The sequence below is a fragment of the Cibotium barometz genome, chromosome 1 (genome assembly GCF_041138505.1).
Source record: "Cibotium barometz isolate CiBa-2024 chromosome 1, ASM4113850v1, whole genome shotgun sequence".
Classification (NCBI taxonomy): Eukaryota; Viridiplantae; Streptophyta; class Polypodiopsida; order Cyatheales; family Cibotiaceae; genus Cibotium; species Cibotium barometz.
Window position 1 is genome coordinate 10277792 of NC_141046.1, and position 25501 is coordinate 10303292.

Genomic DNA, 25501 nt, shown 5'->3' on the forward strand with positions numbered 1-25501 from the left:
TAGCACGCAATTCACATAAAAATAAGCCCATATATCTTTTACATGAAGCGCTTAGCACGCAATTCACATAAAAATAAGTTACATGAAGCATGACCACACTTAAAGATAATGTTAACTAGTGTGGTTAGTAGACATCTATGCAGATATTATGATCCATGACATCCATGCATATATCTATGTAGTTAGTATGATCAGTGACATCCATGCATACATCTATGCGGTTGTTATGTTATAGCGGATAAACATTCCATTGATTCATTGACTTGGAGTCAATTCTTGAACATGTTACGGTTTTCTCTTTTCATATTATATCTCATGGTACTATGTGTACTACATGGGAAAAAACGTCTTGAAATTCTTTGAGCCAGGCTACCAACTATCCTTCTTGCTTAGGGGTGAGGTCTTTGGCAATAAATCCTAGCATAGGTTGTCACCAAGGCCATTCCTTAACCTTGATAAGGCCATAAGAGGCATGATGCTCTTTGCTCAGGCTTCTTTGGGCCTTCTCACAGTGTACCACTCTATCCCCAATATTGTAGGACTTGAAGTAGTTATTGTTGACATTCAGTGCACCACAAGGAACTACTCTTTGACCAAGAACTCCACCACAAGGAACTACTCTTTGACCAAGAACTCCACCACTTTTCTTATAAATTGTGTACCATGATTGCTCACTATTTCCAGTGGGCAAGGGCCACTCTAAGGGAGCACCTCCTCCCTCCTCCTCCCCCCTCTTCCCTACTTCCACCTCAGCTCAGCCTAGCCCACCTCCTCCCCCCTCCTCCCATTGCAACCAACTCGATCTCCCTTTTTCTCTCCCTCTCTCTCTTTCCCTCTCTCTTTCTGTCCCTCTCTCTCTCTCATTTCCACCATACGTTCTCCCTCTGCTCTCTCTCTCTCTCTCTCTCTCTCTCACCATCCATGCCCTCCCTCCCTCTTCCCCTCTCCCTATTTCTCCCTCTCTCCACCTGTCTTATGCTCATTTCTCACTTTCTCACCACCTCCTCCCCTCCCCTTTTCTCCCCATTTACAACCCACTGCAACCAACTCCTTCTCCCTCTCCCTCTCCCTCTCCCTCTCCCTCTCTGTCTCTATTCCTCTCTCCCCCTTAACACACTCTCTCCCTCTACACACACACACACACTCTCTGTCTCTCTCTCCCTCTACACACACACACACACACTCTCTCTCTCTCCCCCTCTCTCTACACACACACACACTCTCTCTCTCTCTCTACCTCTTTTAATCCACACCCTCATTTTTGCTCTCTCCACCTCTGTCTATCCTTCTCCCTCTCTCTTTCTCCACATGTCTTATGCTCATTTCTCTGCTGTCTTACTCTTATGTCTCTTCTCCTCTACAAAATATATATCATCTACTCTTATGTCTCTATCTTCCCTATCCCTCTCTCTTTACACTCTCTCCCTCTCCTCTCCCTCTCCCTCTCTCTCTTTCCCTCTCCACTCTCTCCCTCTCTCTCTCATTGCCACCATACACTCTCCCTCTCCCTCTCCCTCTCCCTCTCCCTCTCTCTCTTTCCCTCTCCACTCTCTCCCTCTCTCTCTCATTGCCACCATACACTCTCCCTCTACTCTCTCCCCCCCCCCTCTCTCTCTCTCTGTCTCTCTCTCTCGATGCCATCCCGACATCTTCCCCTCTCTCCACCTGTCTTATGCGTATTTCTCGCTTTCTGACCACCTCCTCCCCCTTCTCCCCATTTACAACCCACTACAAGCAACTCCCCCCCTCTTCCCCTATCTCTCTTTCTCCCTCTCTCCACATGTCTTATGCTCAATTCTCGCTTTCTCACCACCTCCTCCCCCCTTCTCCCCATTTACAACCCACTACAACCAACTCTTTCTCCCTCTACTGCTCCCTCTCTGTCTCTATCTGTCTCTCTCCCTAACCCTCTCCCTTAACACTCTCTCTCCCTCTACATTCTCTCGCCCTCTCCCTCTACACACACTCTCTCCCCCCTCCCTCTACTCTCTCTCTCTCTCTCTCTCTCTCTCTCTCTCTCTCTCTCTACCTCTTTCAATCCACATCCTCAAGCATGCTCTCTCCACCTATGTCCATCTTTCTCCCTCTCTCTTTCTCCACCTCTCTCCACCTGTCTTATGCTCATTTCTCTCTTGTCCTACTCTCATGTCTCTTCTCCTCTACAATGCCTCTCTCGCCTACTCTCATGTCTCTATCTTCCCTATCCCTCTCTCTCTCTCTCTCTCTCTCTCTCTCTCTCTCTCTCTCTCTCTCTCTCCCCCTCTACACACTCTCTCTACCTCCTACATGCACTCTCATGCATGCTCTCTCCACCTCTATCTATCCTTCTCCCTCTCTCTCCCTCATTGCCACCATATGCTCTCCTTTGATGTCTATTCCTCTCCCTCTCTCTATCCATGCCCTCCCTCCCTCTGTCCCTTCTACTCTATTCCCCCCTTCTCGTTCTCTCTCTCTCTCTCTCTCTCTCTCTCTCTCTCTCTCTCTCTCTCTCTCTCTCTCTCGTTGAGTCTATATTTTCAAATAGCAATGAACATGTCTCAACACTATGGAATATGTCATCCACCTTATATTTTTCAAATACACGAGATCAAAAGGAACACAAGATATTCAAATTAATTTTCAGTGATCTTTAAGAAGCCAATGTATATAAAATGGCATTTACAATAGCCTCATCAGGCTCCACACATACAACACGTATGCCCTCATAAATGGGTCACTAGAGCAAAATCCCTGGGTCCTAAACATAGTTCAACAACTACATTTCCCACTTTTGAGCATGAATTTACGATGAATTCCTAGAACTCTCTTCCACACTGACAACCTCCTATAGGCAATTAATTCCAATAGCCATATTATGGCAATATCCTTCAATTCCAAACATAAAATAAGTTTAACATGCTAATTCATACCTCGCCACCACAAGGGCGTCCATCTCTTGACCTCATCCAGTTATCTTGGACATTATTATCAATAATAAAACCAATCATGGGTGGTGGAGGATGAATACCTGCCACTACGCTTGTGAAGGTCGCGCAAATGAGAGTATAGACCTTTAAAGTAGGTCACAAGTGTTAATAAATAGGAAACCAGTGAAATGCAAATGCTCAAAGCACACAAAAAATTTGCAAGAGTTGAGTTCACCAAAGTTCCATGCACTCGCCCTACTTCAATCATGCACTGAACATTCAAGAGACTGACCATTATGTAGCCATGTGCTTGTGCTTTTGCCACTAGATTTGCAACTTGCACCATTGTTCCAATGACAACCAAGGTGCCATTATCATTAAGAATAGTACTAGCTAGGTCAAAGATATGCTACTCGTCCTAATCTACATTGCAAACATGGCAATAAGAAATGCCTAAAAAAGGCCTAAAGGAATAACAAGGGAGAGGGAACACTAACTTAAAAGTGTTGGACATTAAGGCTCACCTGCTATGCGTTCTATGCTAGGACTTCATTTTCACTTAACTGAAAAACAAGTCCACATGTGGGTAGCCTTGCTATAATAGCATGGCACCCAACGTTAGCTTCATTGCCTTGAATTGTGAACATGTCATTTGTGGCACACACCTTGTAGTGCATCACGAAGGTGCCCAAATTCATTAAGGACTATGTTATTTCTAAATGCCCTTCCCATCTTAATAGGATTTTTAAACACCGTTATTATTCTTCCATCGTCAAATAACACTGCGAAGTTTAAAACCACGAGAGTGACATAAGTCTATGTAGTGGATCCAATACTAATAGTGTATAGAATTTAACACCAATATTACCTATGCAATCTCTCTAGGTGGCCCCTCATTAATCAATGTGGATATTCTTGCACTTATTTGGCCATGTGCACCTTGCTTGTTGTTATACAAAGGGATTCTTGAGTTTCAAGAAAAACATTGCGCAAATTAATTGAGTATATTATACTTAAACACTCTAAGGATTACTTTTTAAGTTGTATGTATATCTTCAATGGGTCTTTCCTCCACATTACTTATCTATCCTGGTTTGTTTACAAAACCTCCTACATGATAAATAATTAGTGCCCTTCCACACTCGATTGGTTAAATATTTAAACAAAGATGTCGATTCAAGTTAAATGTTCAACTTGGAAGCTTTATCTTTATTGGCGATAGAGGACCATGCGTAGGACTTGGTGTTGTTCAGAGAGGAGCCAAAGGAGGCTTTCTTCCTCTTTTCATTCCTTCCTTCTTGCTTCTCTATTCACAAAGAACCCATATGTTAGTGATGGATTATTGTATAGCAAAATTCAAAAAATAATTTCTTGACGTACCTGTGCAGGTACCTTAGTTGCTATTAAAGACTCTCTTAGTTTGTTTACGAAACTGTCTACACGATAAAGAAATAGCACCCTTCCACACTCGGTTGGTTAAACATTCAACATTCAACCTGGAAGCTTTATCTTTATTGGCGAGATAGAGGACCATGCATAGGACTTGATGTTGTTCGAAGAGGAGCCAAAGGATGCCTTCCTCTTTTCATTCCTTCCTTCTTGCTTCTATATTCACAAAGAACCCAGATGTTAGTGATTGAGTATTGTATAGCAAAATTCAGAAAACAATTTCTTGGCCTGCTTATGTAGGTACCTTAGTTGTTGGAGATTGCAATGAGGTCTCTTCATCATCCTCATTCCCACTATCTTCGCCCTCCTCACCATCATCCTCCTCTTCTTCATCTTTGTCGGAGTCACCCTCGAGATTCTCCTCTTTATCACATTCAATAATAATAACTTACACTTAGGCACTCTAAAAGATGCAAGCCTGTGTGCATCTCCTGAAATCATAGCGCCTAACGTATTTGTCTTCTCGGAAGGTGGCAAGGTTGAAGAAGCTAAGCTATATAGCCTCTCCTCATTCAAGCAAGCAGGCTTCTCGTCCCAGTTCACTTGAGATGGTAATATTTAAAAAAGAGAAAGAAAATAAAATTTAGGGTTTATTTATGGGACTAAATGCTACAAAGATTCATAGTACATTATACCTGAAGAACTCTTCTCTTTGTTCAAGACTAGCGATCACCGCATATCTCTAGGTAGTTTTCCTTAGCTTTGGATTGGGCTTGCAGTATGCAGCCCTCCATCGCTCCTCGAATTCCTTTCGAGGGAGCTGAGAAGCTGATCTTTGAATATCTCAACTTCTCTTGTTGCTACCAAGTACTCAACCTGGAACACAACATAATATATCCATGCATGAGTTTATATATGAATCAAACCAAAGAAAATGTGGTGGAGTTTTATGATTATATTGTGGTTACCTAGAATACTATTTGTGAGAGTACACCAAGTAGGAAATTATACCAAGATAGTTGACCAGCTCTTCTTTCGGTCTTGAAGTACTCATTCCACTTCTTATTTAAGTCTGAAGTTTGTTGAAGTATTGTCTCCTTGTTGGTGTTGGAATTAGGGTTGCAGGAAAGCACACAAAGCTTGGTGAAGAAGAAGCAAGAATGCACACAACACAAAGTGTATTAGATTGTGTCAATGTACAAAGATAAGTTAGCCCTAGAAGGATGGGCGTATATACAAGCCGGGGGAAAAAACCTCCTAAAGAGGGAAAAAGTGCCCCGGCGGTCCTAAGTGTGTTCACACACATCACTGCCTATATATATGGCAACAAATCCCCCCTAGGAGTGATGGTGTGAACGAGAGCTGGCACTCATGTATAGGGGAGTGCCATGCTCGAAGTAGATCAATCCACAAAGGGGAGCAAGCCCAAAGCTTTGCGAAAAGCTTCGAACTTCTCACGAGGAAGCGCCTTTGTGAAAAGATCGGCGAGGTTGTCCTGTGTTGGCACATAGGCCAAGCTGATCTCTCCTGCTGAGAGTCTCTCCCTGACATAGTGATAATGCACCTCAATGTGCTTTGTGCGAGCATGAAAAACTGGGTTTCTCGCAACTGCCAATGCGCTCTGACTGTCAGTGAAGATAGAGGTGGCAGACTCCTGTCCAACACCCAAGTCAGCCATAAGCCGTCTGAGCCACACACACTCAACCGTAGCTGTGAAAGCTGCCCTGTACTCAGCTTCACAACTAGAAGTGGCCACAGTAGGTTGCTTCTTGCTCAACCAAGATATGCATGAGCTACCGAGCATGAAACAAAAACCACTTGTGGACACTCTTGTGTCATAGCAACCAGCCCAATCTGAGTCCGAAAAAAGCATGTAAATCTGGCGGCAACGATCCCCCCTTGGGATAAAACAACCCAAGATGTATGGTGCCACTCAAGTAGCGAAAGATGCGTTTAACTGCCTTCCAATGCTGAGACCCTGGGCTATGCATAAACCTGCTCACCTGTGAGACTGCAAACTGAATGTCCGGCCTCGTAATGCATACATAAATGAGGCAACCAACAGCTGTCTGATAGAGTGTGACATCAAAGTGATCTCCAGCATCATGAAGACTCAACTTCAAACCTGTCTCCATTGGAGTAGCAATAGGCTTGCAGTCTTCAAGGCCAAATCTCCGCAACAATGTCTCAATATACTTTGTCTGACACAAAGCAATACCTCCATCACACTGCTTAAATTGTATCCCCAAATAATGATGCAAATGACCCAAATCTGACATCTCAAAAGAGGCATTCAAATCAGCCTTAAAATCAGCAATATGACTCTCATTTGGTCCTGTGAGCAGCATGTCATCGACATAGAGAGCAATGATTAGATGTACACCATCCACACGTTTAACATACAAAATACTTTCTGTTGGACTATTCTGAAACCCATGTGCAGTCAAATATGCATGTATCTTTTCATACCAAGCTCGTGGAGCTTGCTTTAAACCATATAAAGCCTTTTTCAACCTGCACACTTTGTTTTCCTGCCCTCTTTGAACAAAACCACGAGGCTGCGATACATACACCTCCTCATGCAAATCTCCATTCAAGAACGCAGTCTTTATGTCCAACTGATGTACATTCCAACCATTATGAGCTGCCAATGCACAAATGCTACGAATGGTAGTCATACGACAAGTGGGAGCAAAGGTCTCATCAAAATCAATGCCCTTTTCTTGAGCATAACCCTTTGCAACAAGTCTAGCCTTATAGCGATCAACACTACCATCTGGCTTTCGTTTCAATTTAAAAACCCACTTACATCCAATGGCCTTTTTACCAATAGGCAAATCACACAAAGACCATGTACCATTCTTCATTATAGCATCATATTCACTTTGCATTGCAGCCAACCAATTTTCTGAATTTTGTGCCTCATCAAATGAAAGAGGTTCTTCCTCTTCACACATACTAGACACAGCCAAAGCATAACAATCTGATGCATAAGAGGCATGCTGAAAACCTGAACGAGTACGACTAGTAATAGGTGCATCAATCTTACTATCACGCAAGGTTTGCACCAGCCATTTAGGCATACCTCTAGCCTGCTCTGCTACCAATTGTTGGAATTAGGGTTGCAGGAAAGCACACAAAGCTTGGTGAAGAAGAAGCAAGAATGCACACAACACAAAGTGTATTAGATTGTGTCAATGTACAAAGATAAGTTAGCCCTAGAAGGATGGGCGTATATACAAGCCGGGGGAAAAAACCTCCTAAAGAGGGAAAAAGTGCCCCGACGGTCCTAAGTGTGTTCACACACATCACTGCCTATATATATGGCAACAGTTGGATTGTCCCAATGCTCTTATCAGCACAATCTTAACAATGGGAGAGAAAGGAACATATCCAACCTCATTCATCCTAACAGAGCAAAATTATGAATATTGGATCACCAAAAATGTGTATACATAGAGATACATGGCATGCTTAAAACATGCATACCTGTTCAATCTAGAAAAACAAGAGAGAAAACCTCCCCCCTCCTCCTCGAACTCCAAGAGAACCTCCCCCTTTGCCTCCTCCTCAAACTCCAAGAGAACCTCCCCCTTTGCCTCCTCCTCAAACTCCAAGAGAACCTCCCCCTTTGCCTCCTCCTCGAACTCCAAGAGAACCATGTCCACAGTTGGTTGGTAGTCCTCTCTATGTTTGAATGCTATGTTTTAAACTTCAAAACCTCAGGACATTCATTGCTCGCAAATTTCAAGAACATTTAAATAATGGATTGATTTAAACACATACCTTTGTTTATCTCCTCCATCCATGTAACTAACCGATGGTTCCATCTCAAACATAGAACATATTCTTTAAGAGGAACAACCACTCTATATCTTTGATAAGGTTCTCAAAGTCCTCATTTTTCTTGTGCCATACCCTCCCATTTCCTCAGCTTTTCTAAAAACCTATTAACTGCCAAGTCTATCATCTGTTTATTTGTAACATCAACTACAAAGGGGATTCCCAACAATCTGCCAATTTGTCCTCATTTTTCTTGTGCCATACCCTCCCATTTCCTCAGCTTTTCTAAAAACCTATTAACTGCCAAGTCTATCATCTGTTTATTTGTATCATCAACTACAAAGGGGATTCCCAACAATCTACCAATTTGTCCCTTCTGAACCACCTCACACCCCCACCTCTGTAAGTCAAAATCATTGTCTTCAGTCAAACTTATAATTCTGGAATTTTGAATATATTACATTTGGAGCCAGATGCAACAGCAAAGTCCTTTATAATGGGCAAGGCAAAGTCCTATATTGTTATTCTGGAATTTTGAATATATTACATTTGGAGCCAGATGCAACAGCAAAGTCCTATATAATGGGCAAGGCAAGTCTTATATTGTTATTCTGGAGCCAGATGCAACACCAAAGTCCTATATAGTGGTCAAGGCAAGTCTTATATTGTTATTCTCAGCTTCCAAGAACAATAAAGAACATTAACAAAGCACTTTGTGATCAATTTCTCACTATATAGTGATACTCCCACTTCTACATGCATTTTCTAAAGACACCACCAAAGGGTGAGAGGCAATAGCAAACAACAGGGGAGCAAGGGGCAGCCTTGTCTAATAGATCTATTTACCTCAAACCCCCTGACCACCCTCCCATTAAAAAAAACACTGAGGATGCCCTCCCCAAGATAAGGTGTATATACATGTTGCCATTTTGGTCCCAAATCCAAGCCTCTGCATCACTCTTGCAAAACAAAAGACCAATGCACCCTATCATAGGCCTTTTCCAAGTCCAGTTGCAACATGATACATTTTTGCTGTGTTTTAAGGGCAATGTCTCTTTCCTAGCATGGCTGCAAAGATATTATCATATATTGATCTACCCTTAATAAACCCATGTTGCTTCTTAGAAATAACTTCTTGTAAAATAGGGATAATTATGAGAGCAATCACCTTGGCCTCCAATGTCCAAATCTGTTGCATGAAGTTTGCTTTGGGATTAGCTTCACAAGGCCTTCTTTGAAGTCCTTATCTATGCTGCCAGAGTTGCAGGCTTTTCTGCATATTTTCCCAACAATATCCTTCAAGGATATTTTCCCAACAATATCCTTCAGGGATGGCCAAATTCTACAAGAAGCCCATCCCATCCAGGGGAGTTTTATCTCTTCCCAATTTCAAGAGAGCAACCCAACACTCCTCAACACTCCTCAACATCAACATCCCTCTCTATCCATCTAGCCTTGTTAGGGTCCACACTGTGATTAATTAATTTTAGCAATTTATCTTCTGCTTGGAACCTCCACTGAGAGTAGTCCTCTTTCAAACTTAGGGTAGAACCCAAGAAATCTACCCATTAGTTCAATGCTATTGAGAAGTTGCCCATCCTCGTCAAAAATACTCCCCACTTCTCTACTATTCCTCCCTTTGACAAGTTTAAATAGATAACTCTTTGGTTTCCTTTTATTATTGAAGGATTTCCATTTAGCCCAGTTTCCCTCCTCTCTAGCACATCTATCATCTTCATGTTTTAATCCAGATTGACACCTGAAGTACATATTAGTCTCCTCTACAGTGAGTTTCCCAGCTCGTCTTTTAATTTGCAACCTCTCCACTTGTATTGCCCACATCTTTCTTTCACTCCTCCTTTCCTTGGCTCTCAGTTTGCAAACAGCTCTGATAATGCCTTGCATTTCATTGGCAAACTGCCTCCATGAACGATCTGACACACCTCTCCTGTTCAGCCTCCCAATGGCTTCCTCTGTATTTTCAGCAAACAAGTCATCCTTAAGGAGAAGAGGATTGATTCTCAACTTCCTAGTGGGAAACTGAGAAAGTTCAAGCTCCTCCCCCTCAATAGCAACCCAGCTCCATTTCAAGGGCATATGATCAGAGATAGCAGTATTGGAATCCGTGGAGACCCTCAGAGTGTGAGGGACCCATGAAGCTTGACTGAAGAAAAATCTGTCAATTCTAGAAGAGGATGAGATATATTGCAAACTAAAATATGTATGCCTAGGGTTATCTCTCAAGTCCCCTATGTTTCAACTATCTGCCAATCCCAGATTACCTCTCAACTCCTCCCATTTTCCCTTTTCCCTACCCATTAGAATAGTACTTCCCCCACACCTATCCACTAGTCTTTCAACCATATTGAAATCACCCAAGAGAATGCAAGGGACCTGGATATTCATGTTGGCAATCCAATTCCACATCTCACTCCTGATCTTATGATTATGAGCCCCATAAATATTAATGAGCCAGATTCTTTCCCCCCTAACCAAAATTTCAACTACAAGAATCCTGCCATTAGGGTGATTAGCTATGATACTAGAATTAAGATCATCTCTTACTATGGTCATAACACCACTATACGCGAAGTTTACCCCCTGTACTTATCACCCAATCCCTAAATCTATCCCGCCTAAGGATATTACCAAAAAGATTATGTTCTTGAATGGCCATAACCGAGAATCCCCATTGCTTAACTCCTCCACTTGATAATGAAATCTTTGCTTCGAAGAAGGGGCATTATCTCCCTCCCTCAAGGGGTTATAAGAATTGGAATACATTAAGGGGCAATCCCTAAATCTATCCCGCCTAAGGATATTACCAAAAAGATTATGTCCTTGAATGGCCATAACCGAGAATCCCCATTGCTTAACTCCTCCACTTGATAATGAAATCTTTGCTTCGAAGAAGGGGCATTATCTCCCTCCCTCAAGGGGTTATAAGAATTGGAATACATTAAGGGGCTCAACTGCCTTGGGATTTACTATCTTTTCCTTCTACCCCTTGATTGGAGTGACTTCTTTTGGATTCCATTTTGGCCTATCTGACACTAGTTTTTGCTTTCACTTTGATCCATTCCCCTTCAAACTGTCCCTCACCCCATCTTTCATCTTCTCTTTACCTTCAACTTCTATCCCCTGGCTAGCAACCGATTTAGTTTTTTTTTCATTATTTTTGCTTACCTCCTTTTCCCCTCACCTTTGCCCTAAGGCTGTTCTACACAGTTCTTAGCTATATGTCCAAAGCCTCGCATTTAAAACAGGCTCCCAGAAATGATCCGAATTTTAAACCCAATTCTAAGATGCCCAAATCCCCTAAATCAACCTCAACTGTTTTCGGCGTATCTTTGGTGGTATTCCAAGAAATACAAACACTATTGGCTTGTCTACCCCCAGCCTCATCATTTGGAAGGTGCAGCATCGAACCCAAAAAATAAGCAATATCATGCAGAGCCGGCCTAAGCCAAGGTGGGACTCTTGCAACCTCTACCCACACTACTGAACACGTGTTCTAAAGACTTTTATTAACATTGAACATAGGATCAAACAAAAATACATGCACTAACCTCTATCCTAAGAAGAGGTTAGTGGGACCTTTTGCAAAGAGCTCCATCACAGATTAACCCTCAACAAACAACACATTAAAGAATCCTTTACCTGAATAAAAGACTTTGGACACCACCTTATCATGCAAGTCATCCTCTTGGAGCCATCTACCAATCTCCACCTTAGCAGGCGGCCTCCCTGGGCAAAAGACAATGACACTACACATGGAGAAGAGCCCAACCTGATTCCTAACTAGCTTTGGGTTAATCTTCAAACATACCTTCTTCTCTTGTGTCTAAACCTGAGCACTCAATCTTGCATTCATCCAGTCCGGCACGTTTATTTTCCTCGCGCACTCACCACCATCCTCATCTTGGAGCCGCTTCATCTCTCCTAGACTGTCGACTTCCCAATCTCCCAATTCGCTCGGCGTTTCTACCACCCCCTGCTGCCACAAACTGGCCATTCCAAGCATGCAGCCATAGCCTCGTCAACATCCCGTCCACATACGAGCGCATGTGCCCCTCGCCATGTGCGGAGTAAAAAATTGTACAACCCACTAACCCACTCGGCGATCACACACTTGGCCTTACCCACCCACGTGCAGAGTGAAAAGCTGTATAGCCCACTAACCCATTCGCGCGATCACACACCTGGCCTTACTCACATGCAAACGCATACCCTCCCACCTAGCAAGAGTCCAAGTTTTAATAAATAGTAATGTTAAAGACAACTAGGTTTGGGAAAGGATAGGTTGATTTGAACACAAACATTTTTCTCAACAAATCACAAAACTTGGACCCTTAGAAATTTTAAGGTTTTTGTTGAGAATTTGTAGATTTTTGAGCGAAACTAAACTATAATGCCTTAAGTTTTGTAGATTTTTCAAAATAGAGAAAATAAAATTTATAAGTGAAAAAAATGTTATAGTGCTTTTCTGTGAACACTTTAACCTAGAGCCGATTCAAAATTTGAAAAATCCTTCTAAAAATTAAAAAAGACCTTGAAATCTAATGAAGTATGAAGAAAATGCTTGCTTATATTTTCTTGCCAACCTTTAGCGAAATGGATTCATGTAAGATAGTTTCTTAAATATTGCTTCATGGATGGCAAAAAACAACCTTATCCTCAACCACAAGATTGTGTAAGCGGCCTTTACGAGGAGAGGGGGCTAGTAGCAATGCTGAAATTTGAAGCCTTTAGAGGGCATCAAGCCCTTCAAACCTTCTAGAGAAGGCCTCTTAGAAAATAGGGTTGCAAAATAAGGCCACAAAAGGTTGCTATTTTGAAATTTCTTATAAATTTTGCGCGCACGCACACACACACACACACACACACACACACACATTTTAAGCTCAACCTAGTTTATGGCCTTCAAATTGAAGGTTTGGGTGGACCCTCAAATTTCAGCCATAGCTTGTAGTATGTAACTAGTAGTATATGTGTGTGTGTGTGTGTGTTTTGTGAACTTTGGTTGTTTTGATCAGTTGTATGTACAAAAACAGCCTTGATGGATGTCGAAAAAAACAACCCTGTCCTCCACCACAAGATTTTTGATATTGGCCTTCACAATAAGAGGGGGGTAATCTGAAAACACACCCACTCTATTTCAATCCTCTTGTAAACTAAGGTACATGGCATACATTTATAATTTATATTTATAAAAACTTATAATAAGAGACAATCCACATCAAATAGTCGTCCACATGGCCCAATATGATTGGTGTGATCCTATGTGAGATATGTTGAAGAAATAGGATTGGGTGGCTCTCCACTCTGAGATATGTCCAAGTTTCACGAAGCTCTGTGGGCAGGTGACTGGGCATAGCAAACAGGGTTGCTGGAATAAGGGGATCCACTTTCAGCAAAAAAGAACAATAGAGGAAGACAGAGATAGAGTCTGCGTGTGTGGTGTGTCCAGTATTACATAACCATGGCTTTACTCACAGTATCTTCTCTCTCTACTGTAGCCAGCATCCCTCCATCTTCACATGCCTCGTCCTCTCTCTCCCATTACTCTTCTTTGCAGTCATCACTCCTCTTCAGGTACCTTCATCGCCATCCACTGTCGGTTTTACTCACCAATGCTGATTTGTTGTCATCACTACTTGCTTTTACCATGGATTTGAGCCTATCTGAATGCATAGCGACCAGCAAGGTGGAAATTAAACATGGTTTGTCGAGCCTGTTTACGAAATTACTCCTTAATAGCCCAAAAGGATGATGGGCTATGCTCTTATCTGGTTAATGCAGATTAAGAAATCGAAGTTACATGCAGTCTGAGATGGGCCACGGCCTACAGATTGTGCTCATTTTACAGCCGACTGGGACTAGAATGGCCAAACTTATGACGGCCCCTTTCTTGTGTTTGCAGTTCTTGTACGACAAGACACCTACAGCTCAGCAAGAGATTTCAATGCGCACAGAACCCAACACGGTCGCTCTCTGTGAAGGCAGAAGTAAAGTATGTGGATGGAGTTGAGGCTAAGAGGCTTGTGGCTGATGAAGGCTACACAGTTTTGGATATCAGGGACAGGATTCAGTATGAGAAGGCCCACATTGTCCCAAGTGTTCACATTCCAGTCTACATTGAGAACACCGACAATGATATAGGTAATATGTTCATCATAGAAGCCAGGAGAATCTCAGTGTAATTGCAGGTCTCCTGCTGTGGGTAGGGGCATCATAACCATAGTTATTTTTGGGTGTAATGATGCATTGATGTATCATAATCATTTGGATACTGTGTTAATTTTCATGCCCAGCTAATTTATGGGTGGAATGATGTGAACTGAATAATGAAGCTGCTCTTGTTACACTCTTCAAGGAATTGTGTATGCTGAATGTCCCATCTCTCGTCATCAAGATAGAAATGCTTGAGCTACTCTTCTAGTCTTCTTTATCATCCTTTGGAAGGCCCGTCTGTGCATTCCTAGCACAGTTGCTATGGCTGAGCCTGGATCTTGTGAATCTGTACTCATCCTTCTTGCTAGGAAGTTGGAAGATTTGGGTGTAATTGCAGCCTGCATGCTTAAGAATGTGCTTTGGCTTTTGCTGCATCCTGTATGATCAGAAATACGTGCATCATTCCATGCAAAAGTGTTACATTTATTGTAAGGGTTGGGCTGAAATTCGAAATGTTGTGAAGCCAGTGGGCATAACTCTCTTCATGATGCACCACCTTTGATAATGTTACCCAGATGCTAGATGCTCTTTTCATTTGTTTGGCTTTGCTCTTGGTCCTAGCCCTCATGGTTACTGGGTCTGCCCGTTACTCTCTCTAGGTGATAGAAACTCAACACTAGGATTTAAGGTGGACATGCTTTCATCAATGAATGTGTGTAGATAGGGAGGTGATAGAAATCTTATGCTATGCTATTGGAGTTGATTGTCTGAAGCCTTGTGAGTGGATTCTTATGAAGTTAAGGTTTTGTTGAGACAGGAAATGGCCTAGGTATCTATGAGCAAATGTGTTCTTCTGCTCATCTGTCTGTAATGAATGATTGTCAGGAGCATAGTTGGCTGTTGTTTTTGTTTTGGCCTTTCTTGATTTCTAGAAGCTCATTCATGTGGCAGACCTTCATCTGACAGGGCACAATGGCTTGCAGGTACAATAGTAAATAGGACTCTGCACAATAACTTCTCTGGTCTGTTCTATGGTTTGGCATTCACAAAGCCCAACCCAGACTTCTTGTCTTCAGTGGAGAAGAAGTTTTCAAAAGACAGCAAGGTGCTGCTCGTTTGCCAAGAGGGTCTAAGGTGGGGATGTCACTGTGTTGCCGAATATATTCCCACTACTTCAAAACCCTTCTAAGCTTAGAACTGTATGGTATCTGTTAACAGATCTGGGGCAGCAGCAGAGAAGCTTGAACAAGCAGGGTTTCAAAATTTAGCCTACATAAGCTCGGGTTTACAGAAAGTGAATCCAGGTCTGAGTCTAAGAAGTTAATGTGGTTGGGACTTCAGGCTTGATATGTTGACTTGTTGAATACATGTTAACTCTTCTGTGAACAGGACTTTTTGAGAAAGAAGGACCTCAGGACCTGCAAGATGCAGGAAAAGGGGGTTTAGTTACAATTCAAGGCAAGATTTCTACAGTCCTTGGAACAGTCCTTATTGGTAAGTGTCTTCAATATAATATTCTACACATTGAAGAATGAAACATTATCTTTCCATGTGCTTCCTGGTTTTGTTGTACCTTCGCTATGTTGCTCATCGGTATGCCTTGTGGAACGGCGTTGGCTTCACCTGATCCCTTAGACAAAAATGTTAAAAGTATTTGGCTTGTTCCTTAGCCCAGATTGAGGCTTGGGATTGCAATGGTCTACATCTATGAGACAACCAGACAGGATGTGGAATTGGCAGTTCATAAGGACATACAAACAATTACCCTAGTGTGGTTTGTATCCCCAATAGATTAGTGAAATCTCATTGATTCCTTGATGCAATTTCTGGTAGCTTAGAATCTATGAGGCTCAGTCAAGTCTGCCCAAGGGAAAGTGCCCAATGAATGATGGGCTATTGGCATAGTTGTCACGGTACGAAAATACGATACCATACGGGAATTTTTGGTACGATATGAAATTTTCGGATACCGTACGATAAAATATGTTAAAAAAAAAGAAGCACTTACGAACTATGGAGCTTCAAGCTTGAATGTGAGGGAAGGTTGGGGTGGGAGGGGGGAGGAGTCTACAGTGCTTGAGGAACCAGAACATGGAGATGTGTCTCTCCTAGTTGGATCTCCCAATTGTCTCCAAAAAAGACCCTTCATGGGTAAAAGGTCTTCCAGTGTAGTGTTTATGCTGTCCTTGCACAAATACGAGCAGTGCATCTAGGGTGATAGGTTTAGGGACTCCTCTTTAGATCAAAATGACCCTATCCAAATCTTCTCCCTCATACATAACTTGAGGGTCTGACTGTCTAGCCTACCTATACGAGGGATCTCCAAGTGATGTAGCTAGATTCTCTCATCCTACCAATCAAGTGTACACTACTAGTCTACCTTGCCAGATTTTTTAGGTCTCTCATCAACCCCATATGGAATACTGAGTGGAGTCCGATGAATACGAAAGTGGCGAAGTATTGCGGGCATTTGGGATCTTCGTTGAGCAGGATTTCTATTTTTTTTTGAGCATTTGGAAATTTTTTTCTCAAGGTGGGGGGGGGGGGACTCGTACCGTACGGTACGAATAGGTTCGTACCGGTATGAGAAACAACCATGGCTATTAGGAGCAAACTTTACAAAACGAGATTGTCTCGCAGGGGGTAGTTTCTGGATAGTGTCTCAACGGGATTGATTCAAACAATTTGGGGGAGGCAGGCATTAGGCACTGCTAGTGCCCTGCACTTTTATGGGCATTGGGCATGGATTAGAGAATTCTAGTCACAGGGGGCGGGGCCGCCGGGGGGTGGGGGGTGGGGGGACTCATCATGGCTGGCCATTCTTGATGAGAAAGTACATATGAGGGGCTGGGGGGATGAGTCACAGTGAGTGGGTTTAACACCATGTGATCCCATCTGTGTCTCCAAGCAAGAAAGGTCAAGGGCTCTGCATGCCCAAGAGAGCCGCCGTTTGGTATTTCATAGCCCTACCATTGTTTGTGCTTCGAAGTAGAATGGGAGATCTGGTGCCACCCCTTGGACCCAACAACACAAGGACAGCCAAGAATCTTGCATATGTGCTGTCAAGTTTGCCTAAATACCCGATTTATGTCCGGAAGAGTGGTTGTTTGGACATGGAGACCGCAAGCAGGATGGCACAAGCATTGTACTCTAATTGGATATTAGCAGATCATAGTCATCAAGGAAAGATACGTACCTAAGACTCATTGGGGCCTCAACTAAGCCCTTAGATTCCCGATGAAAGATAATCAGTGGCCTCACAGCCTAGCTGGTGTGATGGGGCATGGTACCCCAAGGCTATTGAGGGAACTTCCACCCCACGTGTAGAGTCTGTCCATGCCATTTGAACAGCCCTCATTCATGGTGGACACGAGTTCCTTCGGGGTGGCTCCCCATATCGTGGCCTTTCAGGGCAACCCCTAAGACAAAGGAAGGACGATAAAAGGAGGGGGGGGGGATTGATGCCTGGTTCCCAATAGACGTGCGCACGAGGACGAGAGATGTCTTTGGGGGCTTTGCTTTTCCAAGTGCCCTGTCATGTGCATCCGTCCATCTCGATGCTCATAGATGTGGATATTCTCATTAGCAAATGTATGGCTAGATTTAGAGCGGATTTTGCAGCCCTACAAGCTCGTGGAAGTTTTTGGGAATAGTTTGGACACAAAATATGACTTTTTGCACAATGTTTTGTGGAAAGTATATATGACTACCATGAGTAAATAACATGCACGTTCCTAAAAGGTGAATTTGGGCATGTTCCTAGATTCATCTAGATATATATTTAAGCCGTATTAACGGACATGCAGATTTCACATTGTGAAGTTTTCGTGTGAGTTGCGGCCAATTGATATTGTGCTTATTCTTTCTATCTTTAGCGGTGCATTTGCCCTATCAACTACTTATTTGCTGTACTAATTTTTTCTATTTGCGACTTCCCTTAGTGCTAGGCTTCTTTATGGCTGAGTCTGCCTTGCATCTCCGGAGGTTTGACAGAAACTCAATATGAAGGGCTTTGTGTGAATATATGCTCTTATGTGTGTGTGTGTGTGTGTGTGTGGAGTGAGGCTTTCTCTTGGTGGCGGAAGAATCTCCTCATGTTATGGAAGTGTAAAATGCCACTGAAGCAAAGACTCTTTCTTTGGAGATGTTTGACAGGCACATTATCAGTTGGGGTCACACTTGCCAAACGTCACATTGCACCATCCACATGTCTAAGATGTTCAGCTCCCTCAGAGACCTTTCTTCATCTGCTGTGGCAATGTCCTTGTTCCAGGACCCTCCTCAGCAGAATTTCAGGCTATCTTCGGCTCCGATTCCCGAGTCACAGATTTGGGAAACATTTTTGGCTCTTTGGCAGATTATTGCAGTCTTTGTCCCAATACTCACTATATCTTTTCTGGGTGAGATATTGGGCTCTTTGGACAATTTGGAGTGAGCACAACATGGCATACTTGGGTAGGCTGAATCAACAGTCATATGAATTCTTCAGAGCCTCATTGCGGCAATCCTTATATGATGCCTGCCATGAGGGTGATATGGATGCTTCTTGCATAGAGCTCTTCTGTTTATGTTTCTGACATTTGGGTTCCTCTCCTTTATGGAGATCTCCCATCTTTGTAAATTTGTGAACATATAAATATACTGCACTAGACATTACCAAAAAAAAAAAAAGTGTGTGTGGAGTGCGTGTGTGAGAGCATATCTTGATACAAAGTTCTACACCCACTATTGGGCACTGATGACGTTAGTGGGGATGTCGTAGTATCTAGTCCATACTATGCATAATGGAGTTGATAGTTATATAGTCTCGTGGGTTGACTACCATGAGTATATAACTTGCATGTTCCTAAAAGGTGAATTTGGGCATGTTCCTAGATTCATCTAGGTATATGTAATGTTTTGTGGAAAAAAAGGGAAAACCGACTTGATTCGGAATTCTTACATTTTCCCTGTAAATAGGTTCATTAGGCATTCATACATTTTCCCTGTAAATAGGTTCATTCGGAATTCATACATTTTCCCTGTAAATAGGTTCATTAGGCATTCATTAGGATCATCGTTCAAAGATCAAGAGGATCCATTTGTCAGAGTTTGCAAGGCAGCAAGGACACTATGGTGGATTAGTAGGAGCTGAAAGAGTGCACAGAGCGGAAGCAACGTGGCACTAGAATGTGTTGAACTGAGAGTGCAAGAGAGAGAGAGAGATATGGAGAGAACTATGCTGAATATACTGAAGCAAAGCAGTCCCAAGCAAGAGACACAGATAGTCTCATAAGTGAGGGAGCAAAATATGTACAAGACTGAATGAGAAAAGAGAGGCCAGCACCCACTATTTATAGTAAGGGAATGTTGGCCGACTGGAGCTGCAAAACAGGCCAACTGGAGCTACTGGACATGGCCGACTGGTAAATGCCAGAAAGGCTGGAAAAAATCCCAGAAAAATAGTAGAAAAAGGGGTGTCCAGCCCACAAGCAAGGGCCATGCTAAAGGGACCAAATGGGCACCATAAAAGAGCAGAATCTGGGGATGAATGTGCTAACACCCCCTCTCAGCACCAGGTGCTGAACAAACTCCAAGAATCCGAAGATGAGGAGCCAAGGAAGCGTGAGAAACCCGCTTGGTGAACAAATCTGCAACATTCTCCGCGGAAGGACAATACTTCAAACACAAATCTCTAGCAAGAACCCGGTCACGAACATAGTGATACTGAATCTCAATGAATTTCATTTCGTACGAGCATGAAACACAGGGTTCTTAGCGATGGCGATGCAACTCTAATTGTCACACCACAAAAGAGTAGATCTGGTAGGAGGACAGTCGAGCTACTCCAATAATCTCCGCAACCATATCGCCTCACATGCAGCATAACAAACTGCCTCGGTAGAGGAAAGTGCCACAGTAGACTGCCAAAGCTCTGTCGCCAAAGCATCCATAACAGAACGGATCCGCACAGAATAAGAACCTGTAAAGATGAGGTCATCAACATAGACCACAATGATAACAATCAACCCCCTCTCAAGGAGGATATAAAGGTGCGAATCTGCGTGAGAACGACGCAGGCCGAGCTTTTGAAAGAACTCATCAATTCGCTGGTACTAAGCCCACGGAGCCTGCTTTAGACCATATAAAGTCTTCTTCAGCCGGTACACATGATCCTGTTTGCCCGGAACAACAAATCCTGGCGCTGATCAATATAAACTTCCTGTGTAAGCTCTCCATTCAGGAAAGTTGACTTGACGTCCATTTGGAAAACAGGTCATCTATGATGTCCTGCAAGTGCAAGAACGGTGCGAATGGTAGTCATCCAGGCCGTCGGAGCCGTCGGAGCAAAGGTCTCATCGAAGTTGACACCAAGGTACTGAGCATAACCCTTGGCAACAACCAACCTCGCCTTGTGCTTGTCCAAGTTGCCATTAGCTCGGAACTTTGATTTGAAAATCCAACGCACACCAATCACCTTACGCTGCAGAGGCCGAGGCACCAAAATCCAAGTGCCATTCCGTCCGATAGCATCCAGCTCTGCCTGCATAGCACGACGCCAAGGCTCATGTGAAAGAGCCTCGTCTATAGAAGTGGGATCAGAAAGACCATTAATGATTGTAGACATAAGAGCATAATTAACAAACATGTTGCCCTCATGAATTTGTTTCCGTGTAACTCTGGAAAAACGCCGGAGAGAACTAGGTGGTGGAGCAGAAGGAAGCTCACGTAACCCAGAATCATGAATTGTCGGATAATACCAACCAGGTACAGATCTGCTCGAACTCGCCGGAGGAGGAGCAGGGTCATCATCATTTGACTGAGTATCCTCAGCTGGAGGTGTAACAGAAGCAGCGGGAGCAGGAGGAGGAGGAGGAGGAGGAGGAGGAGGAGGAGGAGGCGGAGACGGAGGTGAAGGAAGCAGAAGCTCACCACCCCCCTCTGAAGATGTAGGAGTCTCGTCGAACACCACATCACGGCTCACAACAACTTTACTGGCATGAGGATCATAAAGACGATATGCCTTAGACTCAGTGTTGTATCCGAGAAAAGTCATGCGCTGAGACTTCGAGTCCAACTTGGAGCGGTGATCCTTAGGCACATGAACATACGCCGTACACCCAAATATCCGGAAATGAACAACGAAGGGCTTCTCTCCATGGAAAGCCTCGTATGGAGTTTTGTCGGGAAGAGCAGCAGCAGTAGGAGACCTGTTCTGAATGTAGACAGTAGTGGAAGCCGCCTCAGCCCAGAAACGTCGAGGTAATGAAGAATGCTCAAGCATAGCATGGGCCATCTCCATAATGGTCCTATTCTTCCTCTCGGCAACTCCATTCTGTGATGGAGTATATGATGTAGTAAGCTGTCTCCGAATGCCATGTGTCTTGCAATATTGCTGAAACTCCTGGGATGTGAGCTCACCCCCTCCATCGGTCTTGAGAGCCTTGACCGAGTGACCGGTCTCTTTTTCCACCTCAGCTTTCCAATCATAGAAGTGCTGAAAAGTCTCATCCTTGGTCTTCAGAAAGAAAACCTAAGTATATCTGGTAAAATCATCCACCATCACGAGCATGTGCAATGCCTTACTCAAAGACACGGTACTCATAGGACCACATAAGTCTGCATGAATGAGAGCAAGTGATGTCGAAGATCTGTGTCGCCTCCTCGGAAAGGCAGCTTGGTGTTGCATCGCCTGTAAACAAGAGGAACAAGCAGTAGACGGAGCCTTGACGGTCGGTAATCCCTCAACCAACCCATCCTTCGAAGCTCGCTGCAGAAGCTGATAGCTCAAATGGCCAAACCGAGCATGCCAAAGAGCAGAAGAAGCACCAGAAGAAAGCAGAGCGGTCAACTTGTAGAAACCACTATCTTGGACTCCCTGAGGCAAGATGCTACCAGTCGCCTTATCACGAATGGTAATGTCATAACGAGAAAAGATCACCTCCGCACCCTGAGCTGTAAGAGCACTCATTGTTAAAAGGTTAAAAGCCAAATCTGGAATATATAGAATGTCAGAGAAGTACCTCTTGTCCTTGTCAGAACGGAAGATGGGGATAGTGCCATGACCATGCATTGGCACAGAAGAAGAATCACCCAGAGTGATCTCGCCTGATCTGGCAGTGAAGTCCTCGAACCAATCTTGATGGGGTGTCATATGAGCAGTAACCACTATCAACAATCCAAGACCGTGACTGAGAAGTCACAAGAGCAAGTATACGCTGAGTACCTGCGAAGAGAAGAATGCCATCATCCTTCTTGGGTTGAGACACCGCCGTTGAGGAAGAGTTCTTTGCTGCTTCATCACGCTTCTTCTTGTGACATTGGGTTGACTTGTGACCCTTCTTGCCACAATAATGACATTCAATGTCCTTATTCTTTGAAGATTTGTTGTCTTTATCCTTGTCGGAATCCTTGGAGTTCTTGTCAGAACCCCCTTTTTCTTTCTGTTGTTGAGGCTTCCCTTTATCTCGTGCTGTTAAAGCTCCATCAGGGCCACTAGAGGTGCCAGTCCGCTCCTCAAAGCGAGACTCAAGCTGCATAACGGAGGGGAGAACTTCCTCCCCCAAGTAACTAGAACAGGACGAGGAGAAGAAACCAGAGACTGAAAGTATGCATCAAACCTCTCTGGAAGTTTGGAAAGCAGGCGAATAGCCATATCCTCTGTGGAGATGTCCATGCCACAAACAGCAAGCTCGTCTCGGAGATCTTTCTGTCAAAATATGCAGGGGAGATGATAACAAAATCTGAGATCACAAGAGCAAGTAGAGTGTAGAAAATAGACATCACAAGAGAAGGAGAGAGATAGGCGTGTAACTCTTCTCTATACACAAGATCCCGCAATGAAAACAAGATACAATAGGCTATGGGGCCATTTTATATGGCCCCATGAATGCAGTCGGCCAGTAGATGGACAGCCGACTGGACATGAAATGCCCACGACCTGAAAAAACATCAGTCGGCCAGCATATCATAGTCGGCCCTCACACGTGTGCAGTCGGCCAGCAGAGAGCAACTGGGACTGCCTGTGACCAGTCGGCCAGCACCTGGTACAGCCGACAGGTCCTACACTGCCTCCCACACCCTGGAAAAATAGGGAAAAATGGGGAAAAAAAATACAGGGAGTGAGGAAAAATGATAAAACACCTACAAAGGGCGGGCACAGCCACAACAGAGACCCAGGTGTCTGATAAAGATAGGAGATGACTTCTAACACCCCCTCTCAGGCTTCAGCTCCTGGTTGTGAAATCAACCCTAGGGAGTTTGAGTGCCGCCTGAGCGTAGCCTGAGGTAGAGACTTCGTGAAGAGGTCCGTTGCATTGTCCTCCGTCGAACAATAAAGTAGCAAGATGTCACCAGCCAAGATCTTCACGTACAAAGTGGTACTGTATCTCTATGTGCTTGGTCCGGGCATGGAAGACTGGGTTCCGAGCAATAGCTATACAACTCTGGTTATCACACGGGATGACTGTGGGCTCCTGCTGTGGAAACCCAATCTCGCCTAGCAGCCTCCGCAGCCACACAACCTCGCAAGCAGCACCACAAGCAGCCCGGTACTCTGCCTCTGTCGAAGATAGGGCAATAGTTGGCTGCCTCTTACTGCTCTTGAGCCGAGCGTAAAACTGTAACCTAAAGTAGATCTCCTCGTGTCTTGATCTCCTCCCCAATCTGAGTCACTCCATCCTTGGAGCCTGACTCCATCCCCTCCTGTGTAAAAGCGTCCTAGATCCTTTAAACTCTGCAGATACCGCAAGATCCGCAATCTTGCGTCCCAACAATGAGACTTCAATGGTGTTTGCATAAAAGAGCTCAACAGCCCCACAGAGAAGCTCAAGTCCAATCTAGTGTTCAATGAGCCAATTTATAAAAGAAAAACCTCCCAAAAATGAGTAAATGCTCACATAAGATGAAGAGTTGACTAGAATTTGCAGCGCTCGCTGAAGCTCTCGCTCCCCCCCCCCCCCCCCCCCCCGCTCGAGCTTGCTGCCCGCCTTCGCCCTCGCCATCGCTTTCGTCCCTTGCCTTCGCCCTCGCCCTCGCCCTCGCCCCTCGCTTGCCTGCCTTTGCCCGTGCCCTCGCCCTCGCCTTCGCCTTCTCCCTTCGCCCTCTCCTTCGTCCCCGCCTGCTCGCCCCCCCCCCTCCGCGTCCCGCCCTTGCCCGCCTGCCCCCTCCCCCTTTCGCGCCCCTCCGCCCCCCTTTCGCGCCCTTCTCCCCCCTTTTCGCCCATCCCCTTTCGCGCCCTTCCCGCCCCCTATCACGCCCTTCCCGCTGCCCGCTCCCGCTCCCTCCCCGCTTCCCCTCCCCTCTCCCCCCCCCTTTCTCTCTCCTCTATCATCCGCCCCTCCCCCCCTCGCTTTCGGTCTTTCCCTCCCCGCTCTGCTCTCCCCCCTCCCTTTTCGTGCAGCTTGGTTCTTGCAGGACCCTCCGTCTCCGCTTCGCCCTCGACTCAGCTTCAGACTCTGATGGAGGTCCCTCCCGCCTCACCTCAGAGGGACTCTTCCGCAGTCCCCTCGCCCGCCCCAAAGGATACTGTCAGAATACGCAGCGGAGATGATGACCAAATCTGGGAACACGAGCAAAAAACGCAAGCAGAAAAACAGCACAAGAGAGAGAGAGATGTAGGCGTGTAACTCTGCTCTATATACACAAGAAGATCCCGAGAAATGATACAAATAAGGTATGGGGACTGGGGGCCTATATATACATCCCATAGAGGGCAGTCGGCCAGCAGAAAGAATGCCCACGACTGATGAAAAGGTCCCACGACTGCATAAATGCAGTCGGCCAGCATACAGATGCCCACGACTGATGAAAACCAATCGGCCAGCAGCCCTGAAGCCCACGACTGATGAACATCCAGTCGGGCAGCACTGGGGTGCTCCTAGCATCATCTGGCAGCCCTCCCAAGCCTTAGAAAAATGGGAAAAAATAGGGGAAAAATGCGGAGAGTGGGGAAAAATGGGAAAACACCTCATAAGGGCGGGCACACCCACAACAAAGGCCTTGGTGTATAAATCTAGACAGGAGATGACTTCTAATACCCCCTCTCAGCTCCTGGCTGTGTAACCAACCACTGGGAGCTGGGGTGCCGCTTGAGCAAGTCCTGAGAGAGCGACTTCGTGAAGAGGTCCACCGTACTGTCCTCTGTCGAACAGAACTCCAGCAAGATGTCATCAGCAACAACGATCTGTTCACGAACAAAGTGCCTCTGGATGTCCATGGGTTCCTCCAGTGGAAGCCCAAACCTGCAATGTAACCTCCTCCTGCTCCGT

At 44.6% G+C, this 25501-nt stretch overlaps 1 protein-coding gene across 2 annotated transcripts in view; it reads left to right on the forward strand.

The window, feature by feature from the left end:
- The first annotated feature begins 13418 nt into the window (after nucleotides 1-13418).
- LOC147641589 (Rhodanese/Cell cycle control phosphatase superfamily protein) overlaps nucleotides 13419-25501 on the forward strand; it is a 70901-nt gene continuing 58818 nt past the window's right edge. Inside the window, exons 1-5 of one of the 2 annotated variants that reach the window (XM_086791828.1) lie at nucleotides 13419-13673; nucleotides 14002-14240; nucleotides 15236-15386; nucleotides 15471-15556; nucleotides 15642-15746. In XM_086791828.1, the coding sequence (XP_086647954.1) occupies nucleotides 13561-13673; nucleotides 14002-14240; nucleotides 15236-15386; nucleotides 15471-15556; nucleotides 15642-15746 (694 nt within the window). In that variant the 5' untranslated portion in view covers nucleotides 13419-13560. The remainder of the gene's footprint in view (nucleotides 13674-14001; nucleotides 14241-15235; nucleotides 15387-15470; nucleotides 15557-15641; nucleotides 15747-25501) is intronic. The other variant, XM_086791889.1, reaches the window with a different exon arrangement.